This window comes from Crocuta crocuta, unplaced genomic scaffold, assembly GCF_008692635.1.
Source record: "Crocuta crocuta isolate KB4526 unplaced genomic scaffold, BGI_CrCroc_1.0 scaffold142, whole genome shotgun sequence".
NCBI lineage: Eukaryota > Metazoa > Chordata > Mammalia > Carnivora > Hyaenidae > Crocuta > Crocuta crocuta.
The window spans coordinates 260,019-276,281 of record NW_027528892.1 but is presented as its reverse complement, the minus strand read 5'-3'; the positions used below and the strand labels follow the sequence as shown (position 1 = coordinate 276,281).

Below are 16,263 nucleotides of genomic sequence, written 5' to 3'. Positions count from 1 at the left end.
TTAACTCATCTGTGAGCTTTTCAGTAACAGATTCAGCTCCTTAGGTCAAGTGTCTGGAGGACTCATTGTCCTTATGGAGGCTTTTCTTTTCTTTTTTTTTCCCCCCTGGCAGGGCACTCTACTTATAAGTTAGTAAACCTGCAGAAATTTGGAGCATTTAAGTGGCTCAGTTGGTTAAACATCTGACTCTTGATCTCAGCTCAGGTCTTGATCTCAGGGCCTTCAGTTCTAAGGCCTACGTTGGGCTCCATAGGAGCTTACTAAAAACAAACATACAGAAATCCATATATATATATTTTTTTACAAATAGTTTATTGTCAAATTAGTTTCCACATAACACTCAGTGCTCATCCCCACAAGTGTCCTCCTCCATGCCCATCCCCCCTCCCCCCCACATCCATCAGTCCTCAGTTTTTGTCAGCATTCAAGAGTCTCTCATGGTTTGCCTCTCTCCCTTTCCCCCACCATTTCCGCCCTTCTTCTCCCCCTTGTTCCTCCGTCAAGTTCCTCCTAATCCTCCTATACGTGCAAACATATGATATTTGTCCTTCTCTGCCTGACTTATTTCGCTCAGCATAACACCCTCAAGGTCCATCCATGTTGCTACACATGGCCAGATTTCATTGTTTCTCATTGCCATGGAGTATTCCATGGTATAGATAAACCACATCTTCTTGATCCATTCATCTGTTGATGGACACTTAGCCTCTTTCCATGTTTTAGCTATTGTGGAGAGTGCTGCTATGAACATTGGGGTACGTCTGCTCCTATGCCTCAGCACAGAAATTCAAATTTTTAATGTTTATTTTCTTTTTGAGAGAGAGAGACAGCACAAGCATGGGAGGGTCAGAGAGAGAGGAAGACACAGAATCTGAAGCAGGCTCCAGGCTCTGAGCTAGCTGTCCGCACAGAACCTCGTGTGGGGCTCAAACTTAACGAACTGTGGGATAATGATCTGAGCCGAAATTAAGAGTTGGATGTTGGAAATTGAGTTGCTCAACCAACTGAGCCACCCAGGTGCCCCAAGAGAAGGATAGCTCCTGATACATATGCTAGGTTCTAAACTTCCCCAAATAATTGGTACCCAAAAGAGTACTTAGGATGGCTCCATTAGGAAAGTCTTGCCCAACTCATTTCTGGGGTGAGGTAAAGTCAGCTGGTTTTGGGTGTACTCAGAGCAAGACTAGGTCCTGCAATCTGTCCCAGATGGTGGCACAAGGCTCTTGCTGCTCCTGTCCCAGCAGGTCCAGCCACGTGGAGTGGTATCTGTGGTAGTGAGGACACTCCAGGGAGTGTTTGACACACATCGGTTACGGAATGTTCACAGAAGGATTCTAGGGTTCCGAAGCAAGGCTGTCCCTTCCGTTGCAGAACTCCTCACTCCTGGCATGAATCGCGGCTGAATCCTAGTCAATCCTGAACGCCTCTGAGCGTGGGACATCAAGGCTCCACATAGCTGGAAATGCCCATCATGATCTGGGTGCAGTTAGACCCTCTGAGTATCGGGTCCCAAATTGGATGGGTGTGGCAGCCGTTACTTGTACCGTGGAAGAGGCTCATTGAGGAATTGAGCTGAGAAGGTCCAAAAGGCACAGGTAAGTTACACATGAAGAATTGGCATCAGGTCCCGGTATTTCAAACCCAGTTACATTGGTGCTTCTTCTTGACCTCACACTATGGTCTCATGGGGTTTCCCTCTGAGCAGCTGAGCGAGGAGGAAACTCCAACCTGACTCAAGGTGGGCCATGTGCCCCTAAAGATGCCCACTGACACCTCTGCCTTTCTCAGAGGTGGCCCTGCAGTCATGGCAATAGGGAATTATCCCAGCGGCCAGAGCTATGAGCGGTACCCATGGCCTCCCACTTTGAATGGACAGAGCCGTGGCCTGAAACTGGGTTAAATATGCACTTGTAGGAAGTGGAATGTGGCCCAGCCTATTGGTCAGGGAAGGAAAGAAGGTTGAAAGATGGACATCTAAGTGGTCTGTGGACATGGTAGGTCAATGACCTGTGAAGGGGCACACAACACATGTAGAACGTTGCGTCTTGTGTTAATGACCTCCAGGGAGCATTCGCCAGAGAGAGGTCCCTCAACACCCAGGTGGAGAGGATGCTATATGTAGTGGATATGCTATAGTAATGAGCGCTGATGATGGGAACCTCCTCAGACTGGGGGGGTTCATTTTGTGCTGAAATGGGTCTTCAGCATGTGTATGACTATACAAACCACTGTTCACATCATATATTGCATTGTACAGAAGGAGCTGCCACAGTGCGATGACACAATGGCCTGGAAACAGCTCAGCTCAGGTTGTCAGCTCAGGGACAACAGCCTGTGGGAGTGGGGTGCTGTCCTGGAACATGTAATATGTGCGTTCAACTAACAACAGTCAGTATAAGGTGCTGTGTCCCTGATAGAGTGCACAAGTCTAGCCCTCAGGGGGTGAAAAGAGAGTTGGCTTTTATCCCTCTCATTTCTAGGGACTCACTTGAAGAATTTGTGCTTCCTGTTCCCCCCCAAACTTAGGACCTATTCGATGAGGTGTCTTCATTTTCAGAAGGGTGACACTTCCATCAGGAACCAGGAAGAGTTCCTGGGTGGTTACGGTGGCCTTTCCGTGCTGATGAACCAATGGGCAGAGAAATGAGTTGGTTCACGGGCATGGATACCGCACCGTGATGACTACCGGGGGCTGGGGGCACTGCCACGTAATGAGGTGGGGAACGCATGTGTCTGGGACCCAGAGGATGCCCTGTGCCCTGCAGTCATGGGTGAAAAGGAACCTGCAACACAATAAAAGCAAAGTCGCTTTTATTGTGCTAACTTAGAGCTAACTCTAAGGGATGGTGAAAGACTCCATGAATCAGAGATTTTTGATACCTGGCATCAAACTTTCAGTAATTCCAAGGATACAGATAATTGCAAAACACAGGCAGAGCAGAGGGAACGTCTGAGGCGGCCAACACAGCCGCTTGGGCCCTTCCTTGTCACCCTGGAACGACACTTGGCCCTGATTTAAGATTCGAGGTCCTTATTTAAGTGATGTATATTGGGGCCTCACATACACAAAGGCATTACTTTGATCAATGACTTCTCCTCCCCACCCCTCGAATTCTCTGATTAAACAGACTTGTTTTCCAATGGCCCCTGCCCTGTAAACCCATAAATCCCAGGTTTGTTTACTATAAGCCAGCTAGAAAGACCAGGTATGTCCTATTAAAAGCATTTCATAGATAAGGAGTCTAGTTTGGTTTCCTCTAACACCCCAAGGAGGAGATCTGATTAGCTTGTTCATAAGTCAGGATAGGAAGAGTGGATTATAGACCAGTTGCTAACTCCTTGCTTCCTAGCAGTGCATGATTCAGACCTCTCAGAAACAAGGGCCCAGATCACCCTACTGGACAAATGACTTAGACAAGATATGGTGCTGACCCACCACAGGAATCTGGAAGGTGTTGGGTGGAAAAGAAAGATGAGTCATAGAAGTGGTCTTGGGTCCGGGGTGCAGTGGGGACTGTGGCTGGTTCCACCAGCCATGTTGACGTCAGAATTTTGTATATGGTGGCGGGATCCTTGAAGACTCAATGACTGGGTGGACTCCATGTGGAAGTGAGTATCTGAGAAGGTGCAAGGGTTGTGCCTTAGCAAAGTCAACCTTATATCCCCTTGGTGCACCTCCAACATCAGTCTGGGCTTCAGTGGTCTTGTGCAAACACGGACTCCCCTTATTCTGCCATAGTCTTATCTCAGCCGTAGACCACTCATCCTTCTGTATTCATCCCTAGGGTCTTTTCTGATGCCTTTACCCATAAAAAATAATGGCCCACGGGGGACCTAGGTGGCTCCATCAGTTAGGCATCCGGACTCTTGATTTGATTTCAGTTCAGGTCATGATCTCAGTGAGTTTGAGCCCCACACTGGGACTCACTTCGGACTCATTTCTTTCTCCTCAGTTGCTCACATGCCTCTGAATTCTTACACTTACATTCAAAATAATTCCTGGGCAGGGGCACCTGGGTGGCTCACTTGGTTAAGTGTTGGACTTCAGCTCAGGTCATGATGTCACTGTTCCTGAGTTCGAGACCTGGATCCACATCCGGCTCTCTGCTGTCATCACAGAGCCTACTTAGGATCCTCTGTCCCTTTTCTCTTTCTGCATCTCCCTCACTCTCTCTCTCTTTCAAAAATAAAGATTAAGAAAAATTCAGATCAGGGGTTCCAGGGTGACTCAGTCGGTTGAGCGTCTGACTTCAGCTCAGGTCATGATCTCTCTGCAAGTGGGTTCCAGCCCTGCGTCTATCTATGCTCACAGTTTGGAGCCTGGAGCCTGCCTCGGATTCTCTTTCTCTGTCTCTCTGTCTCTCTGTCTCTCCCTCCCTCCCTCCCTCTCTCCCCGGCTCATGCTCTGTCTCTCTCTCTAAAAAATAAACATTAAAATTTTTAAAAAATCAGATCAACAGAACAAATAAAATGGCCCATTACCACACTTTATGGCATAACAAATGGATCTTGATTCTCTCCTCACACACAAATCAAATACAAATGATTCACCAACCTCAAATCAGAAGGCACAACAGTATGTTTTTAGAAGACAACACACAAGGACGTTTTTGCGATCTAGGAGTAAGCTAAGATTTACTAAAAAGGCCAAAAAAGTCTTAACAGTGAAGATACATAAATTAGACTATATATTAAGGACCGCAGTTCTTTAAAAAATAAAAAAGCCAAACACCGTTGAGAAAGGGGAAAGGCAGCCCCCCTGCGTGGGGAAGGATACAGGCAAGGGTACATGAAGAGCTCTTGCAAATTACTACGAAAAGAGACAATTCAGTACAAAAATGCGCCAAAGACGACAGAGAAAAACAAGAGGGAGTGACATCGGCATCACGGCAGCGAAAGAAATGCCTCCTTTTTACCCCCCATTAACAAGTTGGACACCCACCCAGGCGCGAAGGCGCCTCGGCTGGTGCTGCGGGGTCCGGGAGCAGGCCCGCGCACTGCGCATCGGGTGCCGGCCAGGCTCGGGAAGCCAGGAGAGTGCACACCTGGGCAGTGTCGCCACCCGCGAGAACCGCACGAGCGCAGGCTACCTGGAGGGACCAGGCAGCAGCGCCCTCGCGCCCCGGGAACGCGGAGCGGCGCGGGGGTGCCCGGCCCCTCCGAGCGCAGGGTGCCAAGGCGCGCGGTGGGACCTCCCCGACCCGGGGAGGGGGGATCCTGGGAGAGGGCACATACAGATTGCTGGGGCTTGGGAAGGGGGAGCCCCAGCGCCGACCCCAAACCTCCCCGCCCTGCGCGTCTGCGAGCGCGCAGCGGCCCGGAGCGCGCGCCCGGCACCGGCCGCGCAGCTGGAGCCGCCGCGCCACCTTCCGGAGGAAGAGAACGCTTTCCTGGACGCGGCCGGCTGAGTCCTTCAGGAATCCCAGCAAAGCGTTTTAACTGGGCCGCAGGTCAGATCGAGAGTGGGGGGCAGGTGCGTTCATACAAAGTCAGAAGACCCCAGACGGTAAAAGTGCCATGGAACAGAATGCCCCGTCCGAAGGTAACTCACGCAGATTAAAAAAAGAAAAAAAAATTAGATTTTTTTTTTAGATTTTTTTAAAGAGACATTTAGAGAGATTTATTTTAGAGAGAGAGAGACAGAGCACGAGTAGGGAGGGGCAGAGAGAGAGAAAGAGGGAGACACAGATCCGAAGCAGGCTCCAGGCTCTGAGCTGTCAGCACAGAGCCCCACGTGGGGCTCGAACTTGTGAACTGTGAGATCATGACGTGAGCCACAGTCGGACGCTTAACCGACTGAGCCACCCAGGCGTTCAAACCATATTTTAGTTGTACGTTGTAGAACCAATCTCCAGAACTCTTTTCATCTTGCAAGATGAAACTCTGTCCCCGTTAAACACCTGCTCCTCCCCCTCCCTCTAGCCCATGGCCACCCCATTCTACTTTCTGTCTCCACGAATGTGATGACTCTTGGTACTTCATACAAGTGGAATCATACATCTGTCTTTTTGTGATTGGCATACTTCAGTTACCATAATGTCTTCAAGATTCATCTGTGTTGCAGCATGTACTGAAATTTCCTGTCTTTTAAAGGTTGAATAATACTTCTTTGGGGGGGCGCCTGGCTGGCTCTGTTGGTTGAATGTCCGACTCTTGATTCAGGCTCAGGTCATGATCCAAGGGTCATGGGATCCAGCCCCGAGTCCGGCTCTGTGCTGAAAGTGGAGCCTGCTTAAGATGTCTCTCTCTCTGTCTCTCTGCCCCCTCCCCTGTTCTCTTTCTCTCTAAAAATTAAAAAAATGTATATATTTTAAAGTAATCACCCAGTGTGAGACTTCAGCCTTCAAACCCGCGATCAAGAGTGGCAGGCTTTTAGGGACTGGATGGGTCGGTTAGGTGTCTGACTTCGGCTCAGGTCATGACCTCATGGGCCACCAATCTCCACAACTCTTGATACGTGGGGGTTGGGGCCTCATGTCGGACTCTGTCCTGGCAGCTCGGAGCCTGGAGGGAGCTTGCTTCAGATTCAGTGTCTCCCTCTCTCTCTGCCCCTCCCCCACTNGGGGCTCAGCGGACTGAGCCAGCCAGGCACCTAGAACACACAACTCTTGATCTCAGGGTTGTGAGTTCAAGCCCACATTGGGCAAAGAGCTAACATTAAAACAAAAACGAATAAAAACCCGGTATGTATGTACCACATTGTTTATCCCTTCCTCATGGATGGGCGTTTAGGTTCATTCTACCTTTCGGCTATTGTGAATAATGCTATGAACAGGGGTATACAAATATCTCTTTGAGACCCTACTTTTTAAATAAAGTTTATTTTGAGAGAGAGAGGGCATGCACACCTGTGCACGCAAATTGGGAGGCACAGAGAGAGCGGGAGAGAGTCTCAGGCAGGCTTTTCAATATCAGTGCAGAGCCCGACGTGGGGCTCAAACCCACGAACCTTGAGATCATGATCTGAGCCGAAGTCGGACGTTTAACCGACTGAGCCACCCAGGTGCCTCTGAGACCACTTCCAATTCTTTTGGACGTATATGCCCAAAGCTGGAGTTGCCAGATCATATGGCAGTTCTGCTTTTAATTTTTTGAGGAATAGCACCTTATCTGCAGTAGAGGGACCATCTCCCGTTCCTCCCAACGGGACCCAAGGGTTCATCTGCAGCATCAGGGGAAGACATAGAAGGTGACCTTTCAGTGGCAGACAGGTAGCAGTGGCCCCAAGATTCTTCCAACCTGGGGCCTGGCTATTGGATCCCTGCTCTCTCCAACACGCTAAACTTGCACTTTCGCCCTCAGCCTTGCCCTGCAGAGCAGCTCACTGAGGAAACATTCTGCGCCTCAATGGAGCAGGCAAGCGGAGGGAGACAGTTAGTCTGCCCCCCTCTCTCCAGGTGACTGGGAGGGCACTCTGGTTTCAGGCCCTGGCTGAGCCAGGCTAGTCTCTCCCTCCCTGCAAATTCTGTCTCATTCTGCCCCAGCTCAAAATTCCAGTTCCATTTTGCTCTGCAGGCAGATGACACAGCGCCATCAGGTCTTGGCGTAGACATGTGTGGAGGATGAGCCACGTCCCTGGTCGCCACAGCCTGCAAAGTGAGCGTCGCTTCCCACATTACCAGGGCGGGAGGGAATGACGATGATAATGACTATCTTCCCTGTTTTATGGAGTGGAGGGCAGAGAGTGGCGTGTAGCTTGTGCGAAATCCGACCGGGCTCATGTGTGAACCTGGATGATTTGGTCTCAAAGGTCAGGGCTCTCGTCCCTCGGCTTATATGGAGGAAGCGGAGGGCCAGGCTGGCCTGAAAGCTTTCGCTTACCCTCCTGGTAACTTTGAGACGTGTTAAAAGTCTTACTTAAGTTTCAGGAAACGTTTCAGGCCCGGGGATGGTTGACTGGGCAAGTCAACCCAAGGTGTTCAGTCCCCGCTGCTCCGGGAATTTGGTTCTGGCCATGACTCCCAGGGCCACGGTGGATGGACGCTCTCGATGGCTTTCTTTTGTCTTCTCCCCAGATCTTGGCCTCCTCCCCATCGACTCCTGAACTCCTGCCTGGATGCTGTGTGAGCAGGTCCGCCAGTTTGGGAGGAAGCTGGTGCGGAGGCGGCCCCTGGTGCCCAGCACGGGGGCTGGGAGCCGCCTGGCCCGTTGCCTGGACACCCTAGATCTGGTGGCCCTGGGCGTGGGCAGCACCCTGGGAGCAGGCGTGTATGTCCTGGCTGGCGGGGTGGCCAAGGACAAAGCTGGGCCCGCGATCATCATCTGCTTCTTGGTGGCCGCCATGTCTTCTGTGCTGTCTGGGCTCTGCTACGCGGAGTTCGGGGCCCGCGTGCCAGGCTCCGGCTCAGCCTATCTCTACAGCTATGTCACAGTGGGACAGTTGTGTGCTTTCATCACTGGCTGGAACCTCATACTCTCCTATGTCATTGGTGAGATGGCCTGACGGGGGTGAGGCACGGGGGGAGAACAAGGGACTCAACGTCAGGCGAGTGGGATGGGGTGCTGGGGCTTCAGTCTCCTCTGTGACCTTCTTGTTATCCACCTCATGGGGGTGGGGGTAATAGCGCAGGAAAACCCCCCAAACTTTATTCTACTCAACTTCAAGGCCCCATTCCCTTTTCCGCCAACTTCCCCATTTTCTTGCGTTGCCTGATCTTGATCTCTTTCTAACTGTATTAGTTTATTTAAACTATTTTTTGCAAATTTTAATGTTTATATTTGAGAGAGAGAGCGCGCGCCAGCGAGCTGGAGTTGGGGAGGGGCAGAGAGAGAGGGAGACAGAATCTGAAGCAGGATCCAGGCTCTGAGCTGTCAGCACGGAGCCCAACATGGGGCTCGAACTCCAGGACCATGAGATCATGAGCTGAGCTGAAGTCAGATGCTCAACAGATTGAGCCACTCTGTTGCCCCTAAAATAGTTGACCTGTCTTGTGAACCATCTGTGTCTGCTCTCCCCACCCCATGAGAGGAAACTCTTAGAGATTAGGTGTTCTGTCTGGCGTCTTTTTCCTCCCCAAGATAGCTCCCATGGTGCATAGTAGGAGTTCAGCTCATGTTCCTGAGCGGATGTTTCTGCCTCCGTCGCCTCAGGCACCGCCAGCGTGGCCAGGGCCTGGAGCTCTGCCTTCGACAGCCTGGTTGGGAACCGTGTCCTGCAGGTGCTGCGGGAAACTCTCGTTCTGCACGTCCCCCACGTGCTGGCCACGCACCTGGACTTTTTCGCGCTGGGCCTGGTGCTGCTGCTCACTGGTGAGGCTGGGGGCGTCTAGGACGGGGGAGCCGGGTGTGGAGGGAGTCCTGTGCGAGGCATGGTGGGAGACCCTGGAAGGCAGGTCAGAGAGGCCACTGCTTCCGTCCCCGGGCACTATTGACATTTGGGGTGGATCAGTCTTTGCTGTGGACAACTGTCCTGTACATTGTAGGTGTCTATGTTGTTGTTTTAATTCATGCTGGATTTTGAGTAGCATCCCTGACTTCTACTCACTAGATGCCAGTGGCATGCACCCCCCAAATTATGAAAATCAGAATGTCTCCAGACATTGCCCACATGTTCTTTGGGGAATAAAGCCACCCCCTGAGAATCATTTACTTAGACTGACACATTTCTTCTGCTGCACTGAGATCAAGGGTTTTTTAAAAAATCTTTAAAAACATTTTTTAAGCTTATTTTTGAGAGAAAGAGAGAGATAGACAGACAGATAGATAGACAGCACCAGCACGGGCGGGCAGAAAAAGAGGGAGACACAGAATCTGAAGCAAGATCCAGGCTCTGAGCTGTCAGCACAGAGCCCTGTGCGAGGCTCGAACCCACAGGCCATGAGCTGAAGTCAGATGCTTAACCAACTGAGCTACCCAGGAGCCCCTGAGACCAAAGGTTTTTAAAATTTAATTGAGGGGCGCCTGGGTGGCTCATTCGGTTGAGCGTCCAGCTTTGGCTCACGGTTTGTGGATTCGGGCCCCAGCACAGAGCCTGGAGCTGCTTCAGATTCTGTGTCTCCCTCTCTCTCTGACCCTCCCCTGCTCACGCTGTCTCTCTCTCTCAAAAATAAATAAACCATTAAATTGTTTTTTAAATAAAATAAAATATAATTGAGATGAGAGGCACCTGGGTGACTCAGTTGGTTAAGTATCTAACTTCGGCTCAGGTCATGATCTCACGGTTCATGGGTTTGAGCCCTACATCGGGCTGTGTGGTGAGAGCTCAGAGCCTGGAGCCTGCTTCAGATTCTCCCTCTCTCTCTCTCTCTCTCTCTGCCCCTCCTCTGCTCGCTCTCCGTCTCTGTCTCAAAAATAAATAAACATTAAAAAAATAAGAAAAAATTGAGGTGAAATTCACATAGCATCAAATCACCACTTCATTTTATTATTCCCAGCTTTACTGAGATTTAATTGATGTGCACCATTGTGCAAGTTTAAGGGGTACAACACGGTGATTTGATACACCTGTATATCGCAAGCTGATTACCACAGTGAGAAACTAGCCATCTTAGAGCGTACCTTTCGGTGGCACTTAGCACGCCCACAGCGTTGTCCACCCCTGTCTAGTCCCAAAACCCAAAGGGACCAGCACCCCAAAGGGGAACCTCGTGCTTACTGAGCAGGCGCTGCCCACCGCTGTCCCCTCCAGCCCCTGGAAACCACTGGTCTGTCTGTCTGTCTGCGTGGGCTTGGTTGTTGGGCAGATGCCACACTCCATCTTTCCCACAGGACTCCTGGTTCTGGGAGCTAGCGAGTCGGCCCTGGTCACCAAGATCTTCACGGGCGTGAACCTTTTGGTTCTCAGCTTTGTCATTCTCTGCGGCTTCATTAAGGGAGATCTGCACCATTGGCAGCTCACTGAACACGACTACAAACTGGCCATCTCCGAAACCAACGACACTTCTAGGTGAGGTGGGCACTGCTGGCCGTGGTAGGGCGTGCGGGGTGTCAAGCTGGGAACANGGAGGGGTGGGGGGATGCAGATGACGAGCGTGGGGAACGGAGCCCAGGTCTTGTCGTGTTGACTGAGCCATCAGTGGAGGTGGCTGAGCAGCACGCGCCCGTTCTTGTTCCCTCTCACCACAGCTTGGGCCCTCTGGGCTCTGGAGGGTTTATGCCCTTCGGTATTGAGGGGATTCTCCATGGAGCAGCTACGTGTTTCTACGCGTTCATTGGTTTCGATTGCATTGCCACCACAGGTACCACAGTCATCCCGTCCCATCAGGGGCTTGGGCGCAGTTGGGCTGCCCTTGGGCGTGGGGTTGGTAGGAGGGACGTGTAAGAGGGAAGAGGATTTTGCACCTTCGCCCCCATGTTTTCCTGACCCAGTGCTTCCACTCTTCCTGCAGGGGAGGAAGCCCGTGACCCCCAACGATCCATCCCCTTGGGCATCATAATCTCGCTCTTCGTCTGCTTTTTGGCGTATTTTGGTGTCTCGGCAGCACTCACCCTCATGATGCCCTACTACCAGATTCATGCCAGCAGCCCCTTGCCACAGGCGTTTCTCTACGTAGGGTGGGACCCGGCCAGATACACTGTGGCTGCCGGAACCCTCTGTGCCCTTTCATCCAGGTCAGTGTCCGCCTTCTGCCTGCGTGGTATCAGTGGTATCAGACTCTCAGGTGTCCCAGCCCTTGGGAGTGAGAGTCAAGAGCGAGAGACGCCTGACCGTACGCCGACTGGGGTCTCCCTTGCTCCCTGAGCTCACGCACATCCCCCTTGTCTCCCCCAGCCTGCTGGGTACCATGTTCCCCATACCTCGAGTGATCTATGCAATGGCAAATGATGGACTTCTTTTCCGGGGCCTCGCCTGGATTCATCCTCGCACACGTACCCCCATTGTGGCCACTATCGTGTCTGGAACTTTTGCAGGTAAGTAAGAAAAAAAAAAACCATTTTAAAAAAATGTTTGTGTATTTACTTTGAGAGAGCATATGGGTGTGCACGAGTTGGAGAGGGCCAGAGAGAGAGGGAGAGAGACTCCCAAGGAGGCTCCGAGCTGTCAGCGGGGAGCCTGATGTGGGGCTCAGTCTCACAAACTGAGAGATCACGACCTGAGCCGAAATCAAAGTCGCACGCCCAACTGACTGAGCCACCCAGGCGCCCCCCACACCCACTCTTTTGATCAGTTTCCTCAGTGGTTATTTGCAGTGGCTCCTCACCCCCTCACCCACCTTGTCTGTGCCTTGTCCCAGCATTGATGGCATTCCTCTTCGAGCTCACTGATCTTGTGGACCTGATGTCAACTGGGACCTTGCTTGCTTACTCCCTGGTGGTCTTTTCTGTCCTTGTCCTCAGGTAAGCTCTTGCATCTTTTCTTCAAAAAAATTTTAATGTTTATTATGGAGAGAGAGAGAGAGACAGAGTGTGAGCTGAGGAGGGGCAGGGAGAGAGGGAGACACAGAATCTGAAGCAGGCTCCAGGCTCTGAGCTGGCAGCACAGAGCCTGACGCAGGGCTCGAACCCACAGACTCTGCGATCGTGACCTGAGCCAAAGTCAGATGCTTAAATGACTGAGCCCCCCAGGCGCCCCAAGCCTCCTCTTGCATCTTGCTGGGCGTCTTGGATGCGTGGGGCTTGCTGAGCTGCTAATCGTCTCTTGCTGCCACGCTGCCTCCTAAGCGTTCTGCTGCACCCCGGGGCGGGAAATGGGCCTGATTAGGCTGTCCGATGTTGGAGGGGCAGGGGCTGGTGTTAATACTGCCTTGATGCCTCTCCTTTAGGTACCAGCCAGACCAGACTTTAAGCAAGCACGAGAAAACAGAGATGGAAATAATTGCGATAAAGCCTGCACTTGAAGCAAGTTCTTTGGAATCTGTACCTAAAGCGGGAACCTCACGGACCACGACCGGTCTGCACAACCCTGCCAGCACCACCCCTACTCGGAAGTCTGGCTGGATCGTGTACGGGTGCGCCCTGCTGCTTGGTGAGCAGTGGAGCCCTCTCTGTGGCATTCTGAAACTGGTGGGACGAGGTGGGAGGTTGTGTCTTTGGTAGGCGAGGAAGAGTCTCAGAGAGATGGTGGCCTTTCCCGAGGGGGCCGCTGTTGGGGTTGGGGGGGTGACCCGAGCTCTCCACATGTTTGGCTTCTGGACTTGGACCTGTCCTCCTCCGTCTCGACCCCTGCAGCTCCCTTGCTGACCGTCCTGTGCCTGATGCTGGCCGAGTGGCCTAGCCATCTGCTCTCTGGAGACCCGGCATATACTACAGGGGCTGGGCTGCTGCTGCTGCTCATTTTTGGGCTCACTTTCATCATCTGGAGACAGCCCCAGAACCCCACTCCTCTCCACTTCAGGGTAGGTGACCTTATGTCCCCAGACTATTGACCTTGAGTGAATGAACTATGCTTTAAGGTCTACCATTCTGGGCCAGGCCAGGCAAGAAAATGGTCAGCCGCTGAAACCATGAACCATTTCCCTGATCTACACTCAGTACTTGCTTACCTCCATTTACCTCTGCCCACTCCTTCCAGAACCTTCCATGGGATACCTGATGTGAGTAGGCAGTGAATGCAGAGCACAGGACTGGAGTCTTCCTTCCCGCCCAGGTGGGGCTGGCGGGGGCACCTCCCTGCCAGACACCTGTGCTGTGTTCAGGGACTGACCTGACTTTGCCCACAGGTCCCTGCATTGCCCATGCTCCCGCTGGTGAGCATCTTTGTGAATGTTTACCTGATGATGCAGATGACCGCCGAGACCTGGGCCCGATTTGGCCTCTGGATGGTGATCGGTAAGTGGTTTTCTGGGGGAGAAGCAGCTTCTCAAGGGCCACAACTCAACCCTCTTCCTACTACTTTCCCCAGAACTGTCTCAAGACGCCATGATAGGAGGCCTGTTGGGCACTTCTAAGTCGGGGGAGTGCGTCCTTTTCCATCACGTTGTCTCGTTTCCCTTCTAGGATTTGCTATATACTTTGGATATGGGATCCGACACAGCTTGGAGAGCAGTGATCAACAGCCACCAGCCTCAAGCTCCCAGACTTTTGACAGAAACACCCCCGGTGCTGAATTAGCTTAACCACAGGGCAGAGATGCCGTGTAGAATCCCTCCACACACTGGAGGTAGCTTCTGGTTCAAGGGACACTCTGAGCCTCTACGAGTATGAAGGTAGGATGCACTCAGAGCACTGTATTTATTTCCAGGGGGCAAAAATGCCTTTACTCTTATTTTTTAAGTAAACTTTTAAAAGAATTATACACACAAAATTGCTTACTTCATAAATGTGCAGCAAGATGAATTTTCACAAAGCACCAGCAACATACTCAGCAACCAGAGGGACAAATAAAATACCACCTGCATGTAAGCAGTGCCTTCTGGTGCCTATTTCCACATGGGAGGAAAATGTAGCTGTCCCCTCTATACTGTGTCAAGAATTGTACTTTGTTTTTTCTTTTTAATGTTTATTTTTGAGAAGGAGAGACAGAGTGTGAGCAGGGAAGGGACAGAGAGAGAGATAGGGAAGCACAGAATCCGAAGCCAGCTGCAGGCTCTGAGCCGTCAGCACAGAGCCCGGTGCAGGCTTGAACCCATGAACCATGAGATCATGGCCTGGGCCGAAGTCGGATGCTTAACCGACGGAGCCTCCCAGGCGCCTCAAGAATTGTACTTTATTTTTTACTTAAAATTTTTAAAGTAGTCTCTACCCTCAACTTGAGGCTCAAACTTATGATCCTGAGATCAAGACTTGCATGCTCTACCAACTGAGCCAGCCCAGTGTCCCTGAAGAACTGTACTTTAAATATTAGAGCACAAACAGAGTAGAAATAAAAGGAAGGGAAGAGGGGCACCTGGGTGGCTCAGTTCACTGAGTGTCCAACTTTGGCTCAGGTCATAATCTCCCAGTTCGTGGAGTTGAGCCCCATATCATACTCACTGCTATCAGTGCAGAGCCCACTTCAGATCCTCTGTCCCTCTCTGCTCCTCCCCTGCTTGCGCTCTCTCCCTCTCAAAAACAAACATTAAAAAAAGGAAGCAAAGAGACACATCGTGCAAGTGGTAACAGGAAGCTGGCGTAGCTATTTTAACATCAGACAATGGAGACTCTAAGAAAGACAGTAATATCAGGTGAAGTGCATCATTTCATAATGTCCAAGAGAATTGGTCATTTTTATTTTCTCGTCAGCTTTATTGAGATATAGTTGGCTTATCAGCTTGTGTAAGTAAGTGATCATGTGTCTTTACGTTTTCGGTCATACTTTCAGAGTGACACAGTAGGTTGGTGAGGAAAAGTCGTGAACTGAAGGGAATTGCATTGCCTGAGGCAGGGACCCTGTGGGAAGTAATGGTGGTGGATACGTGGTATATGTGGGTAGAACTAAAAGACAAGATCAGTCTGGTGCAGCACAGAACACTTGAAATTGAGATTGTGGATGCTGAAGATGGTGGCAGGAGCCAAGTACAGGATTGTCTGTGGGGTCAGCAGTAGAGTAAAGAATATGGCCATTGTGGGGATGGAGGTCAATGAAATGAACAGCAAAGTTAATATGGTGAATTTTAATTTTTTTAATGCTTATTTATATTTGAGAGAGAGAGCGCGCAAGTGGGGGGGAGGAAGTGAGAGAGGGAGACACAGAATCCAAAACAGGCTCCAGGCTCCGAGTATCAGCACAGAGCCCAATGCAGGGCTTGAATCCCTGAACCGTGAGATTATGACCTGAGCCGAAGTCGGACGCTCAACCGACTGAACCACCCAGGTGCCCCAATTTGGTGAATTTAAAAACAGCAGGAGGATTAACCAATTAGAAAAATCGCCATCTTGCAAGTTCTCGTGAAAACAGTGGGGGTAGGAAACACTAGTTATTGGAGACAAATTCAGGCGCAAGTCTGATGGAAGAGGTTGATTATTCTTGTCACCACTAACTGGACAGCAGACACACGCGCATCCCAGCCGGCTGCGACAGGCCACGCAGAGCACTGCTCCAGAAGGGTTGGTGGGGAACTGAAGGAGAATGTTAATCAAGCCCTTGGCAACCATTGGCTAATAATAAAAGCCATCAGGGATAGGGTCATATGTCTACAGAAAGCCCAAGCAGCCAAAACCAGAATGCGGGCAGTTCTCCAGGAAAAGCCTAAAATGACCTGATCCGAACCCCAGGTTAACTGTTGCAGATTAAAGGATGCTGACTAGTCAACAAGAGCCAGATACTGACATTTGCAGGAATGTTCTGCCTTGTCTTTTGCTACAGAAGTCATTTTGTCACCTGATTTTGTGCAGCATGATGATGGTATTGTGGCTGCTTTTGAAACATAAGATTTTGGATGTGCTTTGAAAGACCTCAGCCAAGGG

The 16,263-nt window shown here is 51.0% G+C and overlaps 1 protein-coding gene across 1 annotated transcript; it reads left to right on the top strand.

The window, feature by feature from the left end:
- Positions 1 to 1,411: 1,411 nt before the first annotated feature.
- Positions 1,412 to 14,169, top strand: LOC144225650 (cationic amino acid transporter 3-like). The gene is made up of 12 exons (XM_077756900.1): positions 1,412 to 1,595; positions 8,016 to 8,429; positions 9,091 to 9,249; positions 10,708 to 10,885; positions 11,065 to 11,177; positions 11,328 to 11,550; positions 11,711 to 11,850; positions 12,174 to 12,276; positions 12,702 to 12,904; positions 13,108 to 13,274; positions 13,599 to 13,707; positions 13,876 to 14,169. The coding sequence occupies exons 2-12, from the start codon at positions 8,057 to 8,059 to the stop codon at positions 13,992 to 13,994; spliced, it is 1,887 nt and encodes a 628-aa protein (XP_077613026.1). The 5' UTR covers positions 1,412 to 1,595; positions 8,016 to 8,056; the 3' UTR covers positions 13,995 to 14,169.
- Positions 14,170 to 16,263: the final 2,094 nt, after the last annotated feature.

Coding starts and splice junctions, on each gene's coding strand:
- LOC144225650 (XM_077756900.1), top strand. CDS start 8,057: ATGCTGTGTGAGCAGGTCCGCCAGTTTGGGAGGAAGCTGGTGCGGAGG. Junction 10,886..11,064: donor GAAACCAACGACACTTCTAG/GTGAGGTGGGCA, acceptor CTCTCACCACAG/CTTGGGCCCTCTGGGCTCTG. Junction 12,277..12,701: donor TTTTCTGTCCTTGTCCTCAG/GTAAGCTCTTGC, acceptor CCTCTCCTTTAG/GTACCAGCCAGACCAGACTT.